Raw genomic sequence first — 26185 nt, 5'->3', positions numbered from 1 at the left:
ACCCCGCGCGGCGTCGGCGGCGGCGGCGGCAGCAGAGGCGGCGGCGACCAGAGCCCGGGGCCCGCAGCAGCTCGGAGCGCCTCCGGCAGGAGAGGAAGCGAGTTCGGCGAAGCGTCACCGCCTGCCGAGCGCGAGCGGGCGGGCCAGGGCAGGGGGAGAAGTGGGAGAGCGGGACGCCGTGCAGCCGGGGCCGGGTGGCCCGCGAGCGCGGACCTCGCCGAGCGCTGTGGTCCCCCCTCCCGCCGCCTGTCAACGTTGGAGGTGTGCGTGGCTGCGGTGGCTGCGGCGGCCGCGGCCAGAGCCACGAGTCGGGGCCGCCGGGGCTGCGCGTCGCTGGGGCAGCGGCGGCGGCTGCCGCGCCTGTGGCTCAGGATGCGGCCGGGGAGCGCGCTGTTCGCCCTGCTCGGCAGCCTCCTGCTGCTGCGCCTGCTCTGGGGCTCGACCACCGCACCCGCTCGCCGCAGGTAACCCCCCCGCCGCGCCCCGGTGGCCGCGGGTTCCGGGCACCCCGCCGCGCACCCTGCTGTGCGCTCCCGGGGCCCCAGCCGCCGATCCGCTTGACTTGGGCGCGCAGACTTTTGGCGGCGGCGAAGACGAGCCGAAGGGCAGCGGCGGCCTGAGGGTGGGGTGTGTTGGGGAAGTCCGGGTCGCAGGGCTGGATGAGTCGGGGGTAGCCAAGGGGCGACAGTGGAATCCCGTGGGCAACGCGTGGGCAGAGAGGCACCGGTCTGCGCGGTGAGGGCCCAAGCGTGCATCGCTCGGGGCGAGGGAGCTGCAGGGCGGGACCTGCCGTCGGGCTCTGCCTGCGTGTCCTGGGCTCTCCGCCCCGGCGCGTGCTGTCCCGCCGTCCCGCCGCAGCCTCTTCAGACGCCGGGGTTTGGGGCACTACCTGGGAGCCAGGGCGCGCAGGGGCGTCCCGGCCAGGCAGCCAGTGCGGTGCCCAGCTTGCCAGCCAACTGCTCCCCGCGAGGTGTAACAACTTAGTTTCCCCCCCGCCCCTCTTGGCTTTGCAGGCTCTTGGTGGAGAAAAGCAGAGAGGCCACCCATGGTATCCCTGTAGCGCTGAGGACGCTCAGGAGCCCGGGGACCCCGCCGCCTCGCGCCACAACTAACAGGTATTCCTGGTGCCCGCGGGGATGGGGTGCGGCTGCACTTGCAGGACTTGCTTTGAGTTATCTGGCTAGGATGGCACGATTGAGTGTGTGTGTGTGTGTGTGTGTGTGTGTGAGAGAGAGAGAGAGAGAGAGAGAGAGAGAGAGAGAGAGAGTATGCACACACCAGAATGTAACTCCTCACTCCCTCAGTCTCCTCGGTAAAGCCTGTTTCTTGGTCTAGGGGTATCCGAAAACAGCTGCACTTGAAAAAAATGGGAGCTGAATTCCCCTTTTGATCATGGTGCTTTGCACCCCCTTGGGAGAAGCCGCTCAGCCTGTCCTGATTGAGGGATTTGGTTGGGTTGCTTTCTGTCTATGCTTTAATGTGCACCGGTGTAAGAGGCACATTTGGGAGGATGGAATTCTGTGCACGATGTTAAGAATGTTTTTGTCCTTAGTAAATGGAGACTTAAAATTGTTCTCTTTCACTCATATGAGTATTTTATCCATGAGCGATAATTGTTGTTTTTTTAAAAATCATTTTTCCGATTATAAAAGTAATACATGCTTGGTGCAAAAAGTTAGATGCTAGAAATATATAAAAATTATATTCACTCAGAGTCCCACCACCCGGAGATCATATTAAGGTTTTGGTCTGTATTCTTCCAGGAGTTTTTCCTACATAAACATATTTTAAAATATACTTAATATTGTACTTTGTATTTTGTGTTCTTTCTTTTTTCCGAAACAATCAGACATATTTATATTATTAAATTTTTCCCAAAGCATTGTTTTTCATTGTTGCTTATCATCATATGAATGTGCCATAACCCATTGACTTGTTTCCAGTTTTAGACATTTAGATCATTTCCTGGTTTGTGTTGCTTTGTTTGCTATGAATAATTGTATTAAGTACATTGATGTATGTAAATTTTAATATTAAAAATTAATTCTCCAGATAGACTGATAGAAGTTGGATTAGTAGGTCCAAGAATAAGTCTACTTTAGGTTCTAAATACTTAAGGCCAGTTGCTTCCTAGAAGAGTTGAATCAAATTACATTCTCACCAGCAGAATGTACTTTGTGCCTCAGCATTGTTTTATTATTGCAATTTTATATATGGCAATATATTTTCCTTTTCCTATATTTATCTCTTGTGAATTTCTTTTCCTCTATGTAGTTTTCTGTATATTCTTTTTTGGAAAGAAATATTTTTAAAAGAGAATAAAAATAAGGCTAAATAGCTTTGGTCACAGACCTGTTGGATAAGAATATTTAAAGGTAAACATATCTGAGGAAGCAAACATGATATATAATAATCATTAATATACATACTGATATGTTGATACAGGAAATAGTATTCCCTCTGACATTACTAGTAGCATCAGTTTCTTGTTTTATATTTTTCTTTTACTTCTAAGGATAATTTAAGTGTCTTTGTAATAAGGAACTCATTGATAGCATAGTCAAGTATAGTGAATGGGAGTTAGGTAGAATACACTCTCTGTCACCGCTGTTCTTTTTGCTATGTTTTGTGGTCATATTTAAGAACAGAGATCCGTGTCAGTTCTCTCAAGAGAAAAATTATGACATCATAGACTATATACACTACTCATGTCAAAACACAATTTTACTTGCATTTTATAGCTTGCTTTAGCATTCTTTTGGAAATGAATTCTCCCAGAAGACCTAATTGCCATCTTATTAATGAGTCTGTGTTTTTGTTACCATTTACTATTCTAGTAGTTCTTTTTAAAATTTGTCTTTATTTTTGAAAGTATTACAGGTGTCCCCTTTTTCCCCATTGACCCCCCTCCCCCTTTTCTTCCTTCCCTTTAGGCCTTCACACTATGGTCTGTGTCCATGGGTTATGCACATATGCATATGTTCTTTAATCTCTTCCTGCTCTGGGGTCATCTTAATCTTCTGATTGCCTGACTCAAGGCTCCTGTGTAGCTTCTGCGTGGTCATAAGAAGGGTCTGGGGGAGGCTGGAAGAAATCTTAAGTGCTGGAACCACACTGCCTCCCACAACCCTCCTTTTGGAATTTCACAGCAGCTTAGAGGCACTAAGAAATCCTGGAGTAACAAAGCTTTGAGAAAAATGTCTGCCTATACTTTGATTTTATACAGCGTTGTGTACTTTAGGCAGCCTTGCTTTCCAATGAACTGGGGGCATTCCATCTTTTTCCAAGTCCTGGTACTGTTTGTTATACTTTCTGAGGTTGCCCCTTGGGGAAAGTTTGAAAGAATGTACTAATTATATTATCTGGTTCTAGGCCTTTTTTCAGGTAATTCTTTCGTGAAATTTTCAACATCTTTTGGCATACTTCTTTTCTGCTTGGCATACTTCTTGAGCTAATATAGGTAATTCATATTTTGTCCTGAATGTGGTCTATTTTATTAAGATTTTTCAATTTATAGCATTCTGTTGTGTTTTTTAAAAGCTGTCTTTTAACTTATTTTATATCCCTCTTATCATATATTAGAAGCCCAGTGCACGAAAATCGTGCACTCCGGGGGGGTAGGGGGGGGGGGGGCTTGGTCACGCAGCCCAGCTTTCGAGAGAGCACAGGCCAGGCCAAGGGACCCCACCAGTGCACGATCAGGGCTGGGGAGGGATGCGGGAGGTTGGCCAGCCGGGGAGGGACTGCAGGAGGGCCATAGGGCATGTCTGGCTCGTCTCATTCAGTCCTGATCAGCTAACCTACTGGTCAGAGCATCTGTCCCCTATGATCAGTGCACATCACAGCAACTGGTCGGCTGGTCGACTGTCTACCCCCTGGTGGTCAGTGCACGTCATAGCAAGCAGTTGAGTGGCCTTAGCGTGTCATTAGCATATTATGCTGTGATTTGTTGAAAGGCCGACTGGACAACTGGACACTTAGCATATTAGACTTTTATTATATAGAATGGTATTGATTATTTGTGTAGCAGGGGCGCAAAATTCATACTGCTTGGCTGTGTAAAGAAATTATAATTTAATTTGTCCTTTTCCTCTGCCCTCTGGAATAGTTTCTCAAATTTGCCCTCTATATTATTGAATTATTTTTCTGTAGTGTCAACTCTCTGTTTTGCCGTATCTATAACAGTAAATCTATGACATATTTATTTTTATAGTTTTTTAAATTTTTTCCAGCCTGTACTTTATCACATCAATTTACATCTTAGAAAACACTTAATAATCTTTTAAGCCGAAACCAGTTTGGCTCAGTGGATAGAGCGTTAGCCTGCGGACTGAAAGGTTCCAGGTTCGATTCCGGTCAAGGGCATGTACCTGGGTTGCAGGCACATCCCCAGTGGGAGATGTGCAGGAGGCAGCTGATCGATGTTTCTCTCTCATCGATGTTTCTAACTCTCTATCTCTCTCCCTTCCTCTCTGTAAAAAATCAATAAAATATATTTAAAAAAATAATCTTTTAAACCTCACCTTCCATTTCTTACTTCATATTTTCTTGAGAATGTGAAGCAAATGCTTTCCAAGCGTTTCTTCTGTTTCTTATAGTATGTATTCTCCAAAAGTAGCATTTTCTCCATATCTTAACAATATTCTCCCCTTAACCTATAGAATGTTTTTATACATTTTATGATTTTTTGGAGCTGTGTTTTTTGTTGTTGTTGTTAACCCTCACCTGAGGATATTTTTTCTGTTGATTTTTAGAGGGAATGGAAGGGAGGGAGAGAGACACCTCCATGTGAGAGAGACACATGGATTGGCTGCCTCCCCGACGCGCCTTGACTGGGACCAGGGATAGAGCCTGCAACCAAGAACCCTCGACCCTTCAATTCTGAATGCCTACACTCTATCCACAGAGCCAAACTGGCTAGGGCGGGCTTGTTTTTAATTTAGATTTCCCCAAATGGCCTGTGCTCTCAGACAGGATTTAGAACTCCTGGTGGTCACTACTTAGAAGCAGTTGTCCTTCTTGGAGAGTAAACCACATGAGAGGCTGCGCCACAGAGCCCTTAAACAAATGTCTGTTGTTGTTGTTTTTAAAACTTGAATTAAAAACATTGTGATAAAATACACATAATATAAAACTTACTAATTTGAGGTTTTTATTTTATTTATTATTATTTTTTTAAATATATATTTTTATTGATTTCAGAGAGGAAGGGAGAGGGAGAGAGAGAAACATCAGTGATAAGAGAGAATCAATGATTGGCTGCCTCCTGCACACCCCACACCAGGGATCGAGCCTGCACCCTGGGCATGTGCCTCGACCGAGAGTTGAACCGTGACCTCCTGGTTCATAGGTCGATGCTCAACCACTGAGCCATGCCAGCTGGGCAAATAATTTGAGTGTTTTATTTTAAAATATATTTTTACTAATTTCAGAGAGGAAGGAAGAGGGAGGAAGAGATAGAAACATCAACGATGAGAGAGAATCACTGATTGGCCACCTCTTGTATGCTCCCCACTGGGGATCGAGTCTACAACTCAGGCATGTACCCTTGACTGGAATGGAACCTGGGAACCTTTAGTCCGCAGGTTGATGCTCTATCCACTGAGCCAAACCGGCTAGGGTAATAATTTGAGTTTTTTAAAAATTGTGGTAAATACAGGTAACATAAAATTTATTCATTTGAGTTTATTTATTTATTGAATTTATTGGGGTGACATTTGTTAATGAAATTGTATAGGTTTTAGGTGTACAATTCTATAATACATCATCTGTATATTGTATTGTGTGTTCACCACCCCAAGTCAAGTCTCCTTCCATCACCATTTATTCACCCCTTTGCACTCTTCTACTCTTCCCAACCTTCTTCCCCTCTGGTAATCACCTTCCTGTTGTCTATGTCTACGTCATTTGAGTTTTTAAATACTGGACCTCAAAGCTATCTTCTGCTTCCATGTCTTAACCCAATGGCTGTCATAAAGTGCATATATTCATGAGTGATCCTAATCAACCCGGACTCCTGCTGCTGCCAGGAATAATGCATGAACAATGCTACCTGAAACCTGCCACCCCGTCATGTCCAGAGGTGTGATGGCTGATTTCCCTTCCATTCCTTTGGTGTCGCTTTATAATGTATCAGAGGTATAATCTCAAGAGCTTGGAGACAGAGAGCAGTGAATGAGCCTGGGGCACCCAGTCAGCCTCAGGAAGTAGATCCTTCTGTGTGGGAGCAGCCACCTGATTCTCTGGCTGGGCAGTGGGAGGAAAATCAAAGCCTCTATTTTTTTCTCCCTGGTCCTGCTCTGTTTCAGAGGTAGAATCTGACATCACCTGCTGGCAATTGCTCCATGTGTTCCGTGTGCCCTCTTGTTAGCAGTATTTCTTCCCAAAACCTGACAGATTTCTGAAGCAGTTGTGTAAGGTTTTCATTCTGTGTAGACTTGTGTACTTTCCTAAGAATGTAGTATGGAAGAGAGAGAATCAGGCACTGTTGACTCTCTACTGTCTTATAGTGAAAGTTGTAATAATGTTTTATGCGACATTTTTCTGTTGTCTATGTTCACACTGGGATCATAACTATGAACTACAGAAAATTCAAATTAAGTGTGAACCAGGCTTGAGAAAAGGGCCATACAACTCAACAGAACCCTGGAATAGCTGGCGTTCACCCAGTATCCCTTTCTTCTACCCCCACCCTCCAAATTGCTGAAGGCTATTGAATTTTACTTTTGAGAATGCTGTCATTCACTTAATATATATATAATTGATTTCAGAGAGAAAGGGAGAGGGAGAGAAAGATAGAAACATCAATGTTGACAGAGAATCATTGATCAACTGCCTCCTGCACACCCCACACTGGGGATCGAGCCCACACCCTGGGCATAGGTCGACGCTCAACCACTGAGCTATGCCGGCTGGGCTGTTACTCCCTTTTGCATCTTTACTTCATTGCTTTTAGAAGTTATTGTACTATCCGTGTTCTGTTTTAAAAAATTCAGTACACTTTAAACTTGCCTTGAGTCTGGTTTCTGAAGTAACTTGAAATGAGGCGTTAACTCTTGCAGTCTTCCTAACCGGCGCCTAATTGCAGCCCTTCTCTTTCAAGGGGCCACTTCTGCTCTGGTGTCAGTTGCCTGTCTCCTATTCCCTGTTTGGAAATGGGTTTCTCTGGGGTTTCCCAGCTTGTCATTTCCACCTCTTTGTCCTTGGTTGCGTATGCACACCTTCAGCTGCTCTGCTGTGGTAAGAGCTGTGGGGCACAATGGCCTAGGCCCGTGGTCGGCAAACTGTGGCTCTCGAGCCACATGCGGCTCTTTGGCCCCTTGAGTGTGGCTCTTCCTAAGCCTTAGGAGTACCCTAATTAAGTTAATAACAATGTACCTACCTATACAGTTTAAGTTTAAAAAATTTGGCTCTCAAAAGAAATTTCAATCGTCGTACTGTTGATATTTGGCTCTGTTGACTAATGAGTTTGCCGACCACTGGTCTAGGCCAGCTGACCAGGGAGAGGGCTTCTGAATGCGGCTGCAGTCACTCTGGGCTTCTGTGGGCACCTTGCCACGGGGGCAGGAAAGCCAGGGTGAGCTTGCCAGGCAGGAGGACATGCTGTGCTCTTTCCTTTGCTTTGTGGGGTAGGTGGGTGAAGAGATGGGAGATCATGAAGAAATGGTGTCTGATTGGCCCCACTTACTCTGGAGGTTGTTGGAGGTGGAATTTTATTTTCTGTTATGCTCATGTGACTCCACTACTTCCTTGACAGGGCCTCTCCTCACAAAGAGGCTGGGTGTTGCTTTTTATAACTTGAAAGGAAACATTCAGCAGACAACACTGTTCGCACCCGTTTGCCAAAGTGAAGGTGGGCCCACTGAAACCTAAACCAGGGTTGCCTTAATGTTGTCTGGCCTTGTGCGTTAATTCACTGTGACCTTGGTAGACGTTTTCCTTGAGCCAACAGGCATTAGAATGAATTTGAAACAAACAAAGAAAAGCCCATCTGCCTGGTGGGAGGAATTATTTTTGGGGGGAGTTACAGAGAAGCACAAATATTTTGAGAGATTACGTGCTTACAGGAAGTAGTGAGAAAAGAGGCTTGGGCACAGTGGCAGGGATATGAAGAGAAGAAAAGGAAATAAATATACCTCCTCATCTGCCAGGAACAGTGATTCTTTTTAGAGCCACTAGGCTCCTAGCTGCTCTGTGGTTTAAGAGTTCAAATGTTCTACAACCTCTCATTTGATGGGAGAAAAAGAAACTCTTTAGAGAGCCGCCGAGGCCATGAGCAAACTGGAGGAAAATGTTCTTGTGTCCTGATGTCTTATATTATAGCTTCTTTTGCCATTAAGAAGATGGTTATTGCTGTAGTATCTTTATGTGTACACACTTAAGAAGTTAAATATATCTTGTCTATACTTTCATATTTCAAAAACTTAATTTTGTTTCATGGAGTACTAAGAAGACTTTGTACATGCTATAGGTAATCAGTCATTGGGAACATTCATTTCCATGGGCATAATGATTTCTAAAGGTAATTTCATAGGCATAACCTGTGCTTTTAAAATCATTGTAAAATAATTTCCATTATCTTGTTGGTTATTGTAAAAACACTAGAACTCCCTAATACACAATTTTTAAACCACAATATTCCACAAACCCTCTAGAAGAAAACAAATTTTAATGGCTTTGGATTAGGTAAAGAAACAACACTAAAAGTATAATCAATATAGGAATAAATGATAAGTTATATTTTATCAGACTTTAAAATTTTTATGCTTCTGCATACATCATTAAAAATATAAGAAGAAGCCTGGCCAGCATGGCTCAGTGGTTGAGCATCAACCTATGAATCAGGAGGTCCCAATTTGATTCCCGGTCAGGGCACAAGCCCAGGTTGCAGGCTCGATCCCCAATGTGGGCATGCAGGAGGCAGCCAATCATTGATTCTCTCTCATCATTGATGTTTATATATCTCCCTCCCTTTCTTTCTGAAATCAATAAAAATATTTTTAAAAAGAATATAAAAAGAAAAACTATAGACTGGGAGAAAATATTTGAAAATCATATAGCAGTAAAAGAGTTGTATACAGAATATATATAGAACTCTTGTAACTAACTCAATAACAAGAAGAATACAACCCAATTTAAAAATGGGCAGACATTTTAATAGACATTTTACCAAAGAATATATACAGATAGCTAATAAGCATTTGAAAAAAAATGTTTAACATCATTAGTCACTAGGGAAAGAACACATTGAGATAGTCACTTCCTACCGTCTATGGTAGCTTTTCTAGCAACTTCACCATGTCATGGGGCAGCTCCTCACAAGGTTAGTTTCTCCTACTGAAGGTCATGACAGTAGTGTTTTGGTATAACCAAAGAAAGGTTTGTTACTCATGCAAGCGAAGAATTCCTGAGGTGGGGATAAGGAGGATGGTTCTCCAGGAAAAGACCTGGAACAGACAGAGGGTATTGAGTATAAAGCAGTTTTACAGAACCTTTATGAGTCTGTGAGTAGCCCTAAGACCTCGAGACAGAGCTTTACATTTGAGAAATTACCACAAGAATGACTAAAAATCAGTATTCCTTTGGCTCCAGGAGTTGTTGAGTAAATTCTTATTTCCTATTATTATGAGAGGCATGGGCATTCCATCCTGAGTCTTGTAGCAAATCCTTATTCAAATCACCATAATAGAGTGGAGCTGGCATCCTATTTAAGAATGTTGGTGTTAGGAACTAATTCAAGATCTTCCATTCCTCGTTAAAAGATCCACACAGTTATAGGGAGTGTTGAGTCTGTGTTAAACAATTGAAAATACTAGACATGTGTCTGTTATACCAAAGACTTTGATGTAGTTTAAAAGAAGGCACCAAGGAACAGACACCTCCAGTTGGTCAGCCTTTAAAGCCATCATATTGAGGAAGGACAGTAGGCTTTGGCAGACAGATTTCTTTTGGCATATAGGATAGTTTTTTTGGGGGGGGGGGGGCGGGGGTGGAAGGGGAAGATTAGGGCCCTCATTTTCTGTGGGTCCCACTGTGTTATCCCTTTCAATCTGAGCTCCTAGTTTGAAAAGGGACAGCAGAATGGGAGTTTGTTATTCACCGGGAAGGGTAATTCTGTTTGGGTTTTATATGCATTTACTTAAGAAATGTGAGCAAGTTGGTTGGCTGTGGCATTAAATTGAGCTTCCTCCTTGGGACCTGTAGTAGGAGCTGAGACATGGGGGACTTTAATTTTAATACATGAGGTCTGAGCAGCGATATATTCCTAATGTGGAAGGTCCCATAGTGAAGAATCCTGAATGTGAAATCTATTTTGTGTTTGATCCATAGAGCAGATCAAAGAGTAGAGCCATTAGCCACCACTCAGGAGTCTGTAAAATATGGGCAATGAACATACATTTTTTGAGGGTACCCTCCAGTGTTGAAATGACTGATGTTTGGGTCCCATCCTTTATCAAGGATGTCCTGGTCATAGAATGGAAAGAAGCAGCTCTTCACTGGTTTCCAGCACATGTGATGGTGGTGCTGTCGTCTATAAAATAAATTTATTCCCTTTCTCCTAAACGTAGGGCACCCTACAAGTAGCCAATTGGGCCAAGCAAGGTATACGCTTACTTGGATCCATGGGCAAGAAGACTCCATAGAGCATGAGAACTAGTGGCTAAGGTTTCCATAGTAAAGGAATCACCAGATGGAATTAGTGGCATTTTTACCTGGACAGCTTTTTGGGTGGCCTCAAGGGATGACTTTGTTCCGATTGGACCGATTTTCTTGTGATTGTCTAAATAAGTTTTAATTAAATGTGTAGATGGGGAATATGTTACTTCCAGAAACTAAATAGGCAAGTAGATGTTGGGCTTTCTTGAGAGTGCTAGGAGTAGGGATATTGACTGGAGATGGTACGGAGCAGCCTTCCTGGGATCAAATGAAGCCTCCAAATCTAACTGAGGTGCTGGACCTCTTAGATGTGCAGTGACGCAGCTACAGTTAGTCAAAGTCTGGACCACGGTACGAATATCTTGTGAAATACCTTTATGTGTTTCTCCCCTCAGTAGAATACAGGGGTGGGCAAAAGTAGGTTTACAGTTGTGAGTATGCAAAACAACTTATTCTTGCCTTATTATTTATTAATTATTGGACTATTTCCCATAATCACAACTGTAAACCTACTTTTGCCAACCCCTGTATTTTCAGGGTACTTAAAAATAAAACAAGCCCATGAAGATCGTGTCTGCATAAATGGTAGGGATATAGATATACTCCACAGATAATTTAGTGAAGCTATATTGGGATACCTCATAGATGAATGCAAATTGTGGCTGTGATGCTGGATAAATGGGCCAGAATAAAACATATTGGCTAGTTCAATAGCTCTGAGGATCTACCTCAGGGAATTTATCATTCCTAAGATGATACAGATGGTCCCCAACCTTATGATGGTTTGACTGAACAATTTTTTTGACTTTTCAATGGAGTGAAAGCAATATACATTCAATAAAAACTGGATATAGGTTAAGCTACAATGTTCAGTATGTAAGGTGTGGTAAATGCATTTTGACTCAACAATATTTTTAATTACAATGGGTTTATTAGGACATAAAACCATCATAAATTGAAGAGCATCTGTGTTCATAGCCTTATTGTGTAAGGAGTCTCAATCTCAATTCTTTTTTAAAATATTTTATTTCAAAGACAATGCTTTTTTAAAAAAGATATTTTTATTGATTTCAGAGAGGAAGGGAGAGGGAGAGAGAAATAGAAACATCAATGATGAGAAAACATCATTGATCAGCTGCCTCCTGCACTCCCCTTACTGGGGATCAAGCTTGCAGTTTTGGCATATGCCCTGACTTGGAATCGAACCAGTGACCTCCTGGTCCATAGGCTGAAGCTCAACCTCTGAACCACGCCGCCCGGCTGTTGCTTTTTTAACCCCCACCCAAGGATATGTTTTTGTTGATTTGAGAAAGAGAAAGGGCGGGGAGAGAGAGAGAGGGAGGGAGAGAGAGAGAAAGAGAGAGAGAGAGAGAAAGAGAGAGAAAGAGAGAGAGAGAGAGAAACATCCATGTGAGAGTAACATTGATCAGTTGCCTCCTGTATGGCCCCAACTAGGGATTGAACCTGCAGCCTTTTGGTATATGGGATGATGCTTCAACCAACTGAGCCATCTGGACAGGACTTCTGTGGGTTTTTTTTGTTGTTGTATTTTTATTGATTTTAGAGAAAGAGAGAGAAACTGAGAGATAGAGAGGCAGAGACATCAATTTGTTGTTCCACATATCTGTGCTTTTGTTGGTTGATTCTTGTATGTGCCTTGATGGGGGATCAAACCCGCAACCTTGGGATATTGGGACAACACTCTAACCAACTGAGCTACCTACAGGGCCATTGTTGGGTTTATGTTATCACTCTTGGTTATTTGTTGAAATGTGGGAGCACTAAGGAGGGTACATAATCTTTGTCAATGACCTTTACATTAGCTCAAGAGTGCATTGGTTTCCTTGGTATACTTAGAAGGTACCATTTAGGGCTGGTTAACACTTTAGTTTTAGCTCCTGGGAATATTTGGATCATTGTAGTAGAGTCAAGGGCAGGAACAGCTGTAAAGATTTTTGGTGCTCTTAGTGTTCCTGTTAACCATTTGCTCTGGAGATGAGCCTCAGCAGGCCACATAGTGATAGTTCTGCTTCATTCAGAGCCCCCCTGCTGACACCGGGGGTTGCGGCTGATGCTGGAGTAAGTTTCTTTAGGATTGTGCAGGAGGCAACAGACACAGGTGGGAGGTGAGGCTTAGGGGTTGCTGGCACTAAATCAGTCATCGGTGGAAATCCAGGTGCAACTACTTTGGAAATGGTTTGATAATTTCTTGGAAAGTTAAACATAAATTTGTCATATGCTCCAGGATTTCTTCTCCTAGATATTTACCCAAGATAAGTAAAAACATGTCCACATAAATATAAACATAGTATATGAACATTTATAGCAACATTATTCATAATCATCAAACAATGGAAACAGTCCAGATGTCCATCAACTGGTGTATAGATAAACAAAATGCGGTATATCTATACATGAAGTATTATTCAGCAATAGAAAGGAATGAAATATGAATACACACTACAACGCAGACGAACCTCAAAAACACTAAGTGAAAGAAGCCAGACACAAAATATTGTATGAAACAGGCATGCAACGCAGATCAATGGTTGCCTGTGACTGTGGGTGAGGGTACGGTAGAAATCGGGTACAAGGGATCTTTTGGGGGTAATGGAAATCTAAAGCTGGATTATAGTAAAGGCTGTGGAAATCTATAAAGTTACTAAATGTCATTGAATTGTGTACTTGAGCTTTTTATATGTAGGAAATTATGAGAGCAAATACGGGTTGGCATTCTTGGTTTTGCTGTGTGTAATTTTATGCAGTGTGTGTGTTTCAAATATTGGAGGTTGATGAATATAAGTAATGTTGTGTTGCTGGGATATGCACAAGACTTAAGTAGTTTTGAAGAGCACCACATTAAAAAAGTCTTCTTAGGTAATCTACATAGTCATCATCAATATCCTGAAGTGAAAAATAGACAAAATGAGCAAAGTTTTCCATTAGCATTTAGATTTCACTTTTTTTCATTTTTTTCTAAGCTTCCAAGTCAAGTTTAACATGCTGTTTATTTAAGATTGAGAACATCACCCACATATGAGTACCTACAAGGTGCGGGGTGTTGTGTCAAGCTCAACAAAATAAACAAGGTTTAGCAATTATTGAGCTGTTGCCATGTCCAGGTTTAGCAGCTTAATATTGTACGACTCCATTTAATTCTCACAGCAACACAGTTTGGTAGGACTATTAATATTTCCATTTTATAGAAGGAGAAACTGAGACCCAGAGGGTTTATTCACTTGTCCAGGCCACATAGGTGGAAGGGTCAACTGACTGACTTCCCAGGCTGTGTTCCAAATGGAGAAACAGGGGTAAGTCATTTAGTCCCATGTCAAATACAAGTGATCTTTCCAGATATATATAGGGAACTGTTGGAGAGAATGGCAGGGAGTGGTCAAGAATGACTGAGACTTGCAGGGATGGAGGGCCTCAGGGACATGTGGAGGTGAGACCAGGGCCATACGCTATGGTGGGAGGCAGGGGCCATCCAGAGGAGATTGTTGAATTCCTTCAGACAAAGTCAGATGTACTGAAGGCAGATGTGCAGGAGCTACAGACGCAGCATAGACCAAACACTGAGAAGGGGGCTTCAGGGGCTGGCCAGAGGCCCACGCCCTGCTGTCCAGGCTGAGGTTTAGCTAGGATAGCCAGGCCAGTCATTCAAGTAGTGGCTGAACTTCAGCTTTTTCCTTCTCCCTAGGTCACCAGAGTTGGCTATCTGGTTGAGTAGGTGCCTGCACTGTGGGTACTTTGCCTGCAGAACATCTGTTTCTGTGTTTGGCATCTGTTGTAAATATCCCCCTGTGCAGATGATGGATTGAAAAGGGAAGGAAAGAAGAGACCGAATAGGAGTCTGTCACGGTCAGGCCTGAGTTAAAATACACATGATAGGAGTAGATGGAGATTTAAGGAGAAGCGTGAGGAATTTGAATCCCTGTCTTGGTAATTCAGTGGAATTTGGGGGTGAGAGGAACCTGGTCAAGGTCTTGGGTGCGTGCAGTTATGTACTGTGTTAGTCTGCTATGGCTGCTGTAGCCAAGTACCACAGACTGGGTGGCTTTACCAAATAAATTTATTTTCTCATTAATTTTGATTTAATTTAGTTCTGGAGGCTAGACATCTGACATTAGAGTGTCGGCAGAGTTGGTTCCTTCTGAGGGTTGTGAGGGAAGGAGCCGTTCCAGGCCTTTCTCCTCGGCTTGCAGATGATCATTCCTGTTTCTTCACATGGTCTCCCCTTCTATCTGTGTCCCCATATCCTCTTTTTATAACTTAAGTACCTCTTTGTAACTTAAGTACCCCTTTAAAGGGCCCGTCTCCAAATAAGGCAACATTCTGAGGTACTGGGGGTTAGGACTCCTACAGATGAATGTTGGCGGTAGGAGAACACAAGTCAGCCCATGATGCTGAAACATGAACAGATCTAACTTTGCTCATTCTGAGGAGTCGTATAATGGGGCTGGCCTGTACTTCCTATGAGCTGGGTTAGTGTGTGTTAGTTGTAAGGTGGGAGGGTGACTTTCATGGAAAGAATCCCATGACCTAAGTCGAGGTGGCAGATCTTCACATAGTTTTGGAAATTCAGGTTTTCTTAAGGTGAGTGTAACCTCTATGAGAAGCCCAGGTTTGGGGGAACCTTGAGACGTGGAGACAGCATGGCTTAAGTAGTTTTATTTCATCTTCACTTTTCATGCCTCTGTTGAGCCAAATATGCTTAGCCGAGGGTTTGGACATCCTAGAGATGTATGACTTCATGTGCCCACTTTGTTTTCTTGAGCAAAACAATGTCTTTATTTGTAATTCTTTTCTCTTTCACATGCTATTATAACACACTCTAAAGTGATTTTTTAAGTTGTATTTTTAAAATTATATTGTTTTCTGATTATAAAAGTATTATGAATTCATTGTAAAATTATTTTTAACGAAAATGAAAATTACCTATTATCTCACCATTGAAAGATAGTTTATTAATTTTATCATAGGGGTGTATTTTCTTCAAGAATATGTGTATGTATGCACTTAATATAGGTGAGATTACATATGACACATACACACATATTATATACATATAAACACAATTTTGTTTCTTCCTTTTTTCACCAAATATTGGAAATTTAAAAATCCTTTAAAAATGTGTTTTAAGTGACTATCCTTTTGTCTGAGACTTCATAACTGACTCATTCTCTTCTATTTGTTTTTTTTCATTATTATAATACACTCCGCTTCCGTAACACTAATCAACATAAGATATATTATATATTTATTGATTGAATGATTGATTGTCTATTTTACCCTACAAAATGTAAGCTCCAAAAGGGCAAGATTTGAAGTTTCATGTTCCCTAGCCCCACTCCAACTCTTCTGCACTCAGCACCCAAAACAGTACCTGGTACATGGTAGATATTCAATAAGTGTTTGTTGAATGAATAAGTGAATGAATGAATGAACATATTTGTGCCTGTACCTTTTTTACTTTACAGATACTTTTCTCTAGGGTTGATTTTAGAAGGATAATCCCTGATAACAGATATTAACAATTATAAAGCCTTGATATATGTTGCTATTTTGTCAATTTGGGAAAGATCATATCAGTTTAGAGCTCCAATAACTAGACCATGACAACTCCAGAAATAGCCTACATAACCCACTGACACTCAACTAGTCTCCCCCAGACATCAGCTTCTCCCCTGTAGAAGCCAAAGAAGGTTACAAATATGCTTTACTACCAGTATATATCCCCAACTTTCTTTTCTTTATCCTCCATCTCAAGGGGGAAATCTATCTGACCTTCAAAACAAGAACCACAAAGACCTCCTCTAATTTATATGTCATTCTGTTAAAGTCACATGTCTTCCCTGGAACAGACTCCGAAGCCACGGGCCTGATGGTGCCAAGAGCCTTGGGCTTCCTTAGAGGGAGGTGACGTGGTGAGATGGAACAGGTGGCCTTTCTGGTTTCCCACTCTGCTTCAGTCAGAGATGCCTCTTTTCATCAATTTGATATATTAAATATTTGTATTAAATCTTATTAGTAAAACAAGGATTTCATAATAAAGAGTTTGAGAATCATTTGTTTATTCATTTTATAGCTGAGGCCCAGAGATGCTACTCACTCGGCAAGTATCTCTAACCCCCAGCCCAGGCTTCCCTTCACTAGCTCCCGGTTTTATCGCCTTTAGCAAGGATTAAAACATGCACAATTACCAACTGAGGTGCTCATTAGAAATGAAAATTCCTTACCCTGACCGGTTTGGCTCAGTGGATAGAGCGTCGGCCTGCGGACTGAAGGTCCCACGTTCGATTCCGGTCAAGGGCATGTACTTTGGTTGTGGGCACATCCCCAGTAGGGGGTGTGCAGGAGGCAGCTGATTGATGTTTCTCTCTCATCAATGTTTCTAACTCTCTATCCCTCTCCCTTCCTCTCTGTAAAAAAATAAAATATATATATATATATATATATATATATATATATATATATATATTTTTTTTTTTTTTTTTTTTTAAAAAGAAATGAAAATTCCTGGATGGACCCCACTTCAGATCTATGGCTTCAGAATCTCTGGGCTGGGACCCATGAGTCTGCATTTCTAAATGAGCCATGTTGCAACTCATCCACCCTTTTATGCCCTGGCACTTTCTCTCAACATATACCTCTCCCATCACACTTACAGGAGGCTTCCTCGTTATCAGGGCCTCAGGACTCCCCCTGCTCTTCACTGGCCACTGTTGAACCTTCTTTTCCTTTGTTTTCCATCCCTACTGCCCACTTCTCCCCTTTCAGTAATCCTGTCTTACTGGGCAGGGGAGATACCCACTTTGTAGGTGTGACCTACGCATCTTTGTACTTTTTTATGAAGGCACGTTTCTGGGTCCTTCTGTGGTTTTCATCCAGGGGTCAGGAACATCCAGAAACCTGTCAACCAGATAGCAGGGTTGTCTGACCGTGGGTCTTAGCAGTAGCTGTGGGTGCACTAGAGGCCGCGGTGCAACAAGGGCTGTTTCATTTGTGTACACTTGGAGCTGCCAGTGATGGGTCATTCGAGAGTATCATGGCAGTGGGAGAGCTCTAAGGGTTCACGAGGGGCCTCACAGAGCACCGACCAACTGTCTGCTTTTCATGCTTCCAGGGGTGGATCAAGATGCATGTACTGACAAGGGTTTATGCTTCTGCTTAGCAAGGAGTCCAGACTGCTGGATGTCCAGATTGCTGCAGCCGCTCCCCAGTGTCACCAGCGCCCCTGGTTCCTTCATCCCTCATCTCCACCAGCCTCAGTATGTGGTCCTCGTCCTCACATCTGCAAATGGTGGCTGCCCCTAGACCAGTGGTTCTCAACCTTCCTAATGCTGTGATCCTTTAATACAGTTCCTCATGTTGTGGCGACCCCCAATTTCATTGTTACAAATTGAACATAATTAGAGCATAGTGAGTAATCACAAAAACAATATGTAATGATATATGTGTTTTCCGATGGTCTTAGGCGACCCCTGTGAAAGGGTCGTTTGACCCCCAAAGGGGTCGTGACCCACAGGTTGAGAACCGCTACCCTAGACACCTGCATTGCAGTTGGGAGGAAGAGGCCAAGGGCAAAGGGCTTTTTCCTAATAAGGTTTTGTCTTTATAGTTGGGAAGGAAATCTCTACCCCAAGATGTCTGCTCAAATCTTTTGGGCCATAATTGTCACATGTCCAGTCGGACTGCAAGAATGTCTAGAAAGATGAATGTTCTAATTTTCCTGCCTCTGTGCTAAAGGAAGGATGAGGAAAGGGCTTTCAGAAATGGCATTGGAGCTGTTGATCCACTGTCTGCCACAAGGGGAGCCCTTGGTCATGTGGAGAAAGTCTTCTGTATAACCCAATTATAAAGACTGTAGACACTCAGAAGAGGTGGGGTGCTGCAGGACAAAGTACAAGATGCTAGATGAAGCCCCACACTGTAAGATGTGAGGTCCAGATCGACATGGAACAAGTTCCCAGGAGTATGCGGGGGTGTCGGTAGTGGAGTTAGTGGTGTATTCTGAAAGACAACACTACAAATGTATAAGGGAGCATGAATTGCTTTAAGGGCTATAGAAGTACTCTAAAATATGAAATATGTAGATAGAGAGACATAACTGCAAATACTAGCTGTGAGCCAACAGCAGCACACCTCTGTGCTAACATGAGGTACCAGGGTGACCGTGACTCCCCAACCCAACAGAGGTGGTGGGGATGGCGGTGCAGCAGACTGACTTCTGTCCCAGCTGCTCCCTGACTCTCTTTTTGCTGAGATCATCAGCAACGTAGCGAACAAACAATCCCTGTATTACTTGCTTCCTCAGATCCAACCACCCTTTTCTTCTCCGCATGGTTTCCTCCTTGACTCCCATGGTGCCAGCGCTGTGGCTGCCTCACTTCTCTCATTCACGTTGCCTCCCTGCCCGGCATTGTTGCCTTCCCAGCTCCTTTTCTAGCTTTCAGAGGCGTCTTACTCTGCACCCTCACACTTGCTCTTCTTCCTGCTCCTTTCCACCTGGCTGATTCCTCAGCTCTTCCCGGAAGATCTAGCTCAGCTGCCCCTTCCCTTGGGAACCCTTGCCACTGCTTTTCCTCCCCCTTTCTAACTTTCCTTCTGTGTTTCTCTGGCATCGCTCATTATCACAGTCGAGTAAATTAAATTTTTATTTGCTCCTCTCCTGGGGAGACTGAGATCTATGTGCTGGCAGTGGCTGCCCATCATTTTTGTATCTCCAACATTTACTGACTGTCACATCACAAATAAAAACAAATATGCATTGAATGAATGAGTGAGTGAATGCCTGCATGAAAATAGACTAGGATTTATAATGCACTCCAGCTCTACTCAGAGAGAGCAACTATCATGGCAACTAATGATGGGGCCAGGGTGTGGGAGGGGAGGGGTAGGAATGAAGACAGCTCACATTCAGCCACAGTGAGACAGGCCCGGGCAGACACTTCACACATATTGTTGGCTTTATTATCATGTCAACCTGTGGAATATGTGTTAGAGTATCTGTGTTATAGCATTGAAAGAAATGGACATTCAGAGAGATTTAGTCACTGGACTAGTAACTAAGGAAAACGTGTAGGGATGATGCTAAAGTTAATAGAGCTGAAAATGAAGTCAAAACAATGCCTTGAAACACTTTGACAGTAAGCAAAATGAGCTTGTTTCTTTTCTTTGTGCAAGGAGAAGGATGTTTCACAGGCATAGAGAAAACCTTCCTGCGGGTCCCATGCCTTCTTGGTCTGCCTTCCGTCCAGACTGACCTCCTACAAGGTGTCTAGCTTTGTCTCCATGGGGCAGGCAGCAGGAAGAACCCCCTCCCCCCCCCCCCCATACAGCCTCACCTTTGATTTGTACTAAGATTGTGAAATACATCATCCAGAGCCTTCCTTCCTCACCACAAGCACCCTGTGCTCCTTGGGCCACCCACCACCTTGAGGTGTTACTGTTTCCCACCAGTTTTCCAGGTTCTGCATTGAAGCACCTCACCTACTCCGGACTTCTCACTGCTTCTCCTCGTATTTTGTGCCCTGTGTTCTCCACCATCAACATTTCCTTTTCCATATCATACCCATATGGATCTGTGCTGGGCCATCCATCTCTTGGCAAACAGTATCGTATGTCTATTTCCACCAAGGTGTTTCTGCAGGATTCTAGCTCAGTGTTGGGGTCCTTGCCAGCTGTATTTCAGCTCATTGGGAGTTTCTGCAAGATCCTGTCCCTCCCTGGGAAAGAATGAATCTGAAATCACAGAATTTCAAATGGGTTGGATGGATCTACTAGAAAACATAGGCTCTTGCAAGAGCCTCTTACACCCATCAGACTGTATTCTGAATACTCTTTTTTTTTTATTTTTTTTTATTTTTCGCTAAAAGTATTACAAAGTGTATTACATAAGTGTCCTTTTTTCCCCCCCGCCCTTGACAGACCCCTGCCCTCCCTTACCCCCCAGTGTCTTATGTCCATTAGTTATGGTTATATGGATGCATACCAGTCCTTCGGTTGATCTCTTAATCCCCTCCCTCCTCCCCCCCAACCCTCCCTGGCCTTCCCACTGCAGTTTGACAATCAGTTTGAGGCAGCTCTGCCTCTGTATCTATTATTGTTCAAAAGTTTGTAATGGTCTTTATTATCCATGAATGAGTGAGATCATGTGGTATTTTTCCTTCATTGACTGGCTTATTTCACTTAGCATAATGCTCTCCAGTTCCATCCATGCTGTTGCAAATGGTAAGAATTCCTTCTTTTTTACAGCAGCATAGTATTCCATCGTGTAGATGTACCACAGCTTTCTAATCCATTCATCTACTGATGGGCACTTAGGCTGTTTCCAGATCTTAGCTATGGTGAATTGTGCTGCTATGAACATCGGGGTGCATATATCCTTTCTGATTGGTGTTTCTGGTTTCTTGGGATATATTCCTAGAAGTGGGATCACAGGGTCAAATGGGAGTTCCATTTCCAATTTTTTGAGGAACCTCCATACTGCCTTCCATAGTGGCTGCACCAGTCTGCATTCCCACCAGCAGTGCACAAGTGTTCCTTTTTCTCCACATCCTCTCCAGCACTTGTCGTTTGTTGATTTGTTGATGATGGCCATTCTGACAGGTGTGAGATGGTACCTCATTGTTGTTTTGATTTGCATCTCTCGGATGATTAGTGACTTTGAGCATGTTTTCATATGTCTCTTGGCTTTCTGAATGTCCTCTTTTGAAAGGTGTCTATTTAGATCCTTGGCCCATTTTTTGATTGGATTGTTTATCTTCTTTTTGTTAAGTTGTATGAGTTCCCTATAAATTTTGGAGATTAAGCCCTTATCAGATATGACGTTGGCAAATATGTTTTCCCACGAGGTGGGTTTTCTTGTTGTTTTGTTGATGGTTTCTTTTGCTGTGCAGAAGCTTTTTATTTTGATGTAGTCCCATTTGTTCAGTTTCTCTTTAGTTTCAACTGCCCTAGGAGCTGTATCAGTGAAGAAATTGTTTTGGCATATGTCTGAGATTTTGCTGCCTTTGTATTCTTCTAGAATTTTTATGGTTTCCTGTCGTACATTTAAGTCCTTTATCCATTTTGAGTTTATTCTTGTGTATGGTGTAAGTTGGTGGTCTAGTTTCATTTTCTTGCATATATCTGTCCAATTTTCCCAACACCATTTATTGAAGAGACTATCTTGGCTCCATTGTATGTTCATGCCTCCTTTGTCAAAAATTAATTGAGCATATTGGTTCGGGCTAATTTCTGGACTCTCTATTCTATTCCACTGATCTATATGTCTGTTCTTGTGCCAGTACCAGGCAGTTTTGAGAACAGTGGCTTTGTAATACAGCTTGATATCTGGCATTGAGATCCCACCTACTTTGTTCTTTCTCAGGATCGCTGCAGCTATTCGGGGTCTTTTTTTATTCCAGATGAATTTTTGGAGAGTTCGTTCTAGATCCTTGAAGAAGGCCATTGGTATTTTAATGGGAAGTGCGTTGAATGTATAGATTGCTTTGGGTAATATGGACATTTTAATGATGTTGATTCTACCAATCCAAGAACATGGTATGTTCTTCCATCTGTTTATGTCTTCCTCTATCTCTTTTTTCAACGTCCTATAGTTTTCTGAGTAGAGGTCTTTTACCTCTTTAGTTAAGTTTATTCCTAGGTATCTTAATTTTTGGGGTGCGATGGTAAATGGGATTGTTTTTATAATCTCTCTTTCTGAAAGTTCACTATTGGTATATAGAAATGCCTCGGATTTCTTGGGGTTAATTTTGTATCCTGCTACATTGCCAAATTCATGTATTAAGTCTAGTAGTTTTTTGATGGAGTCTCTAGGGTTCTGTATGTATAATATCATGTCATCTGCAAATAAGAACAGTTTTACTTCCTCTTTTCCAATTTGGATGCCTTTTATTTCTTCTTCTTGTCTAATTGCAATGGCTAATACTTCCAGGACTATGTTGAACAGGAGTGGAGAGAGTGGACATCCCTGTCTTGTTCCTGTTCTTAGGGGAAATGGTGTTAGTTTTTGTCCATTGAGTATGATGTTGGCTGTGGGCCTGTCATATATGGCTTTTATTATGTTGAGGTATGATCCTTCTATTCCCACCTTGCTGAGAGTTTTTATCAAAAATGGGTGTTGGATTTTGTCAAATGCTTTTTCTGCATCAATTGATATGACCATGTGGTTTTTTTCTTTCAATTTGTTTATGTGATGTATCACGTTTATTGATTTACGGATGTTGTACCATCCTTGCATCCCTGGGATAAATCCTACTTGGTCATGGTGTATGATCCTTCTGATGTACTGCTGGATCCGATTTGCTAAGATTTTGTTGAGGATTTTGGCATCTATGTTCATGAGGGATATTGGCCTGTAATTCTCTTTCATTGTGTTGTCTTTACCTGGTTTTGGTATTAGGGTGATGCTAGCTTCATAAAATGTGTTTGGAAGTGTTCCATCCTCTTGGACTTTTTGTAGTAATCTGAGGAGAATAGGTTTCAGTTCTTCCTTAAAAGTTTGGTAAAACTCCCCTGAGAAGCCGTCTGGTCCTGGGCTTTTGTTTGCTGGAAGCTTTTTGATGACTGTTTCAATTTCTTCCATCGTTATTGGCCTATTGAGATTTTTAGATTCTTCCTGATTGAGTTTTGGAATGTTGTATTTTTCTAGGAATTTGTCCATTTCCTCCAGGTTGTCTAGTTTGTTGGAGTAGAGTTGTCCGTAGTATTGTTTAACAATCATTTGTATTTCTTTGGGGTCTGTTGTTATTTCGCCTCTATCATTTCTGATTTGGTTTATTTGGGACCTCTCTCTTTGCTTCTTGGTGAGCCTGGCTAGGGGTTTGTCAATCTTGTTTATCCTTTCAAAGAACCAGCTCTTGGTTTCATTGATTTTCTGTATTGTTTTTTTGGTCTCTATTTCATTGATTTCTGCTCTAATCTTTATTATCTCCTTCCTTCTGCTCACTCTGGGGTTTTCTTGTTGCTCTCTTTCTAATTCTTTGAGTTGTAGAGTTAGATGATTAACTACCATTTTTTCTTGTTTTTTGAGGTAGGCCTGTAGAGCTATAAACTTCCCTCTCAGGACTGCTTTCATTGTGTCCCAGAGGTTTTGGATTGTTGTGTTTTCATTGTCATTAGTGTCCAGGATGTTTTTAATTTCTTCTTTGATGTCATCGGTAACCCAATCAATATTTAATAACATGCTATTCAGCTTCCAAGTGTTTGAGTATTTTGGGTTGTTTTTATTGTGGTTTATTTCTAACATTATGCCATCGTGGTCTGAGAAGATGCTTTTTATGATTTCAATCTTCTTGAATTTGTGGAGACTTTGCTTGTGACCCAATATGTGGTCTATTTTTGAATATGTCCCATGAGCACCTGAGAGGAATGTATATTCCGCAGCTGTGGGGTGAAGTGTTCTGAAGATGTCAATTAAGTCCAACTGATCTAGTGAGTCATTTAGGATTGCTGTTTCTTTGCTGAGTTTTTGTCTAGCGGATTTATCCAGTGATGTTAGTGGTGTATTAAAGTCCCCTACTATGATTGTATTGTTGTCGATCTCTCCCCTGATACCTTCCAGGAGTTTTCTTATGTATGTGGGTGCTCCTGCATTGGGTGCATATATGTTTATCAGGGTTATATCCTCTTGTTGTATTGATCCCTTTAGTATTATGAAGTGGCCTTCCTTATCTCTGGTTATGGCCTTCACTTTGAGGTCTATTTTGTCGGATATAAGTATTGCTACCCCAGCTTTTTTTTCATTTCCATTTGCCTGAAAGATATTTTTCCATCCCTTCACTTTCAGTCTGTGTGAGTCCCTTCTAATGAGGTGGGTCTCTTGTAGACAGCAAATGTATGGGTCATGTTTTTTTATCCATTCAGCCACTCGATATCTTTTGATTGGACCATTTAGTCCATTTACATTTAAAGTTATTATTGAAAGGTACTTGTTTGTAGCCATTTCTATTTTTTTGTGGCTGCTTTCTTTCTGGGCTTTTTATTTCTTCTTTTTACACCAGTCCCTTTAGCATTTCTTGCATTGCTGGCTTGGTGGTGATGAACTCCCTTAGCCTTTTTTTGTCTGTGAAGCTTCTTATTTCCCCTTCAATTTTGAATGATAGCCTTGCTGGATAGAGTATTCTTGGATTCAGTCCTTTGCTTTGCATCACTTTGTAGATTTCCGTCCATTCTTTTCTGGCCTGATGTGTTTCTGTTGAGAAATCGTTTGATAATCTGATGGGGGACCCTTTGTAGGTAACTCTCTGTTTCTCTCTTGCAGCCTTTAAGATTCTCTCTTTGTCTTGTACATTTGCCATCGTTATTATGACGTGTCTTGGTGTCGGTCTTTTGGGGTTCATCTTGCCTGGGACTCTCTGTATTTGTGTAACTTTTTTCTTCCCCATATCTGGGAAGTTTTCTGTCATTATTTCTTCAAATAGATTTTCTAATCCTTGCTGCTCTTCTTGTCCTTCTTGCAGCCCTATTATGCGTATGTTACTTCGTTTCATGTTGTCCTGAAGCTCCCTTAGGCTCTCCTCCTGTTTTTTAATTCTTTTCTCCAGTTGCTGTTCAGATTGAGCTTGTTTCTCTGCCTTATCTTCTAACTCACTAATTCGGTCTTCTGCTTCTTCTAGTCTGCTGTTGAAACTTTCCATGGTGTTTTTGATTGTAGCTATATCATTTTTCATTTCTTCCTGATTCTTGCATAGGTTGTTGATTTTCTCATCCATCCGGTGAATGAATTGTACAACCATCATTCTGAATTCTTTTTCTGTCATGTTGCACGCTTCAGCTTCATTAATTTCCTTTCTTGGTGATTCTTCATTGTCTTTCCTCTGGGTATTGTGTCGTCTCTTCATTCTGATTATCTCCTGATGGTTCAAAGGTTGAGTTGCGTGGGCCTGGGCCGTGCGCAGTGGGAGGCTCCCACCACCCTAGTGTCACTGAAGAGCTCTGACACTAAGATGTGTGGTTGTTGTTGGTTGGTGGGAACCAGGCTCGCTCTGTGTCAGTGTTGCCAACACTCAATGTGGCCTCGCGCGTGCCCTTAGAATTAGGGACCCTGCCTGCACTGTGCTGAAATAGAGGCCCCCCTGACGCGTGTTTAGCACCAGAGCAGAGCCCCCTAGCTTGCGCCAGGAGTCAGAGTTCCCCAAGAGTTCAGTATCAGAGTCTCTGTTGCTTCGCGCAACCTCACCTTGAGAATCAGGGTCCCTGTGTGCCCTTGCACCAGGAATTGGATTCACTGGCTCTTAGTATGAATGCACAGGAAATCAGGATCTCAGGCGCAGGTGATAAGAAACACAGTCAAGTCACTGGTGCTTGGTGCTGCCTCCTGCCCTGAGAAACGGGGTTTCTGGGCCTGTGCTAGGCGGACAAACTCCCGTTCGCGCGATTGCTCCCAGCCCAGGGCTCTGATGCCAGCAGTGCGCGCAGGATTAGTTCCTGGTGCTGTGCGCGTTTTTGCTCCCAGCCCAGGGCTCTGATGCCAGCAGTGCGCACAGGATTAGTTCCTGGTGCTGTGCGCGTTTTTGCTCCC

The 26185-nt window shown here is 42.7% G+C and overlaps 1 protein-coding gene across 1 annotated transcript in view; it reads left to right on the top strand.

Moving 5' to 3' along the window:
* The first annotated feature begins 372 nt into the window (after positions 1-372).
* The window catches only part of ST8SIA6 (ST8 alpha-N-acetyl-neuraminide alpha-2,8-sialyltransferase 6), a 174217-nt gene continuing 148404 nt past the window's right edge, over positions 373-26185 (top strand). Inside the window, exons 1-2 of the mRNA XM_070408060.1 lie at positions 373-464; positions 1014-1115. Of these exons, the coding sequence (XP_070264161.1) occupies positions 373-464; positions 1014-1115 (194 nt within the window). The remainder of the gene's footprint in view (positions 465-1013; positions 1116-26185) is intronic.

This window comes from Myotis yumanensis, unplaced genomic scaffold (assembly GCF_028538775.1).
Source record: "Myotis yumanensis isolate MYYU_CA2020_CCGP unplaced genomic scaffold, mMyoYum1.0.hap1 SCAF_1, whole genome shotgun sequence".
NCBI lineage: Eukaryota > Metazoa > Chordata > Mammalia > Chiroptera > Vespertilionidae > Myotis > Myotis yumanensis.
This window is presented reverse-complemented; position numbering and strand designations above follow the sequence as displayed.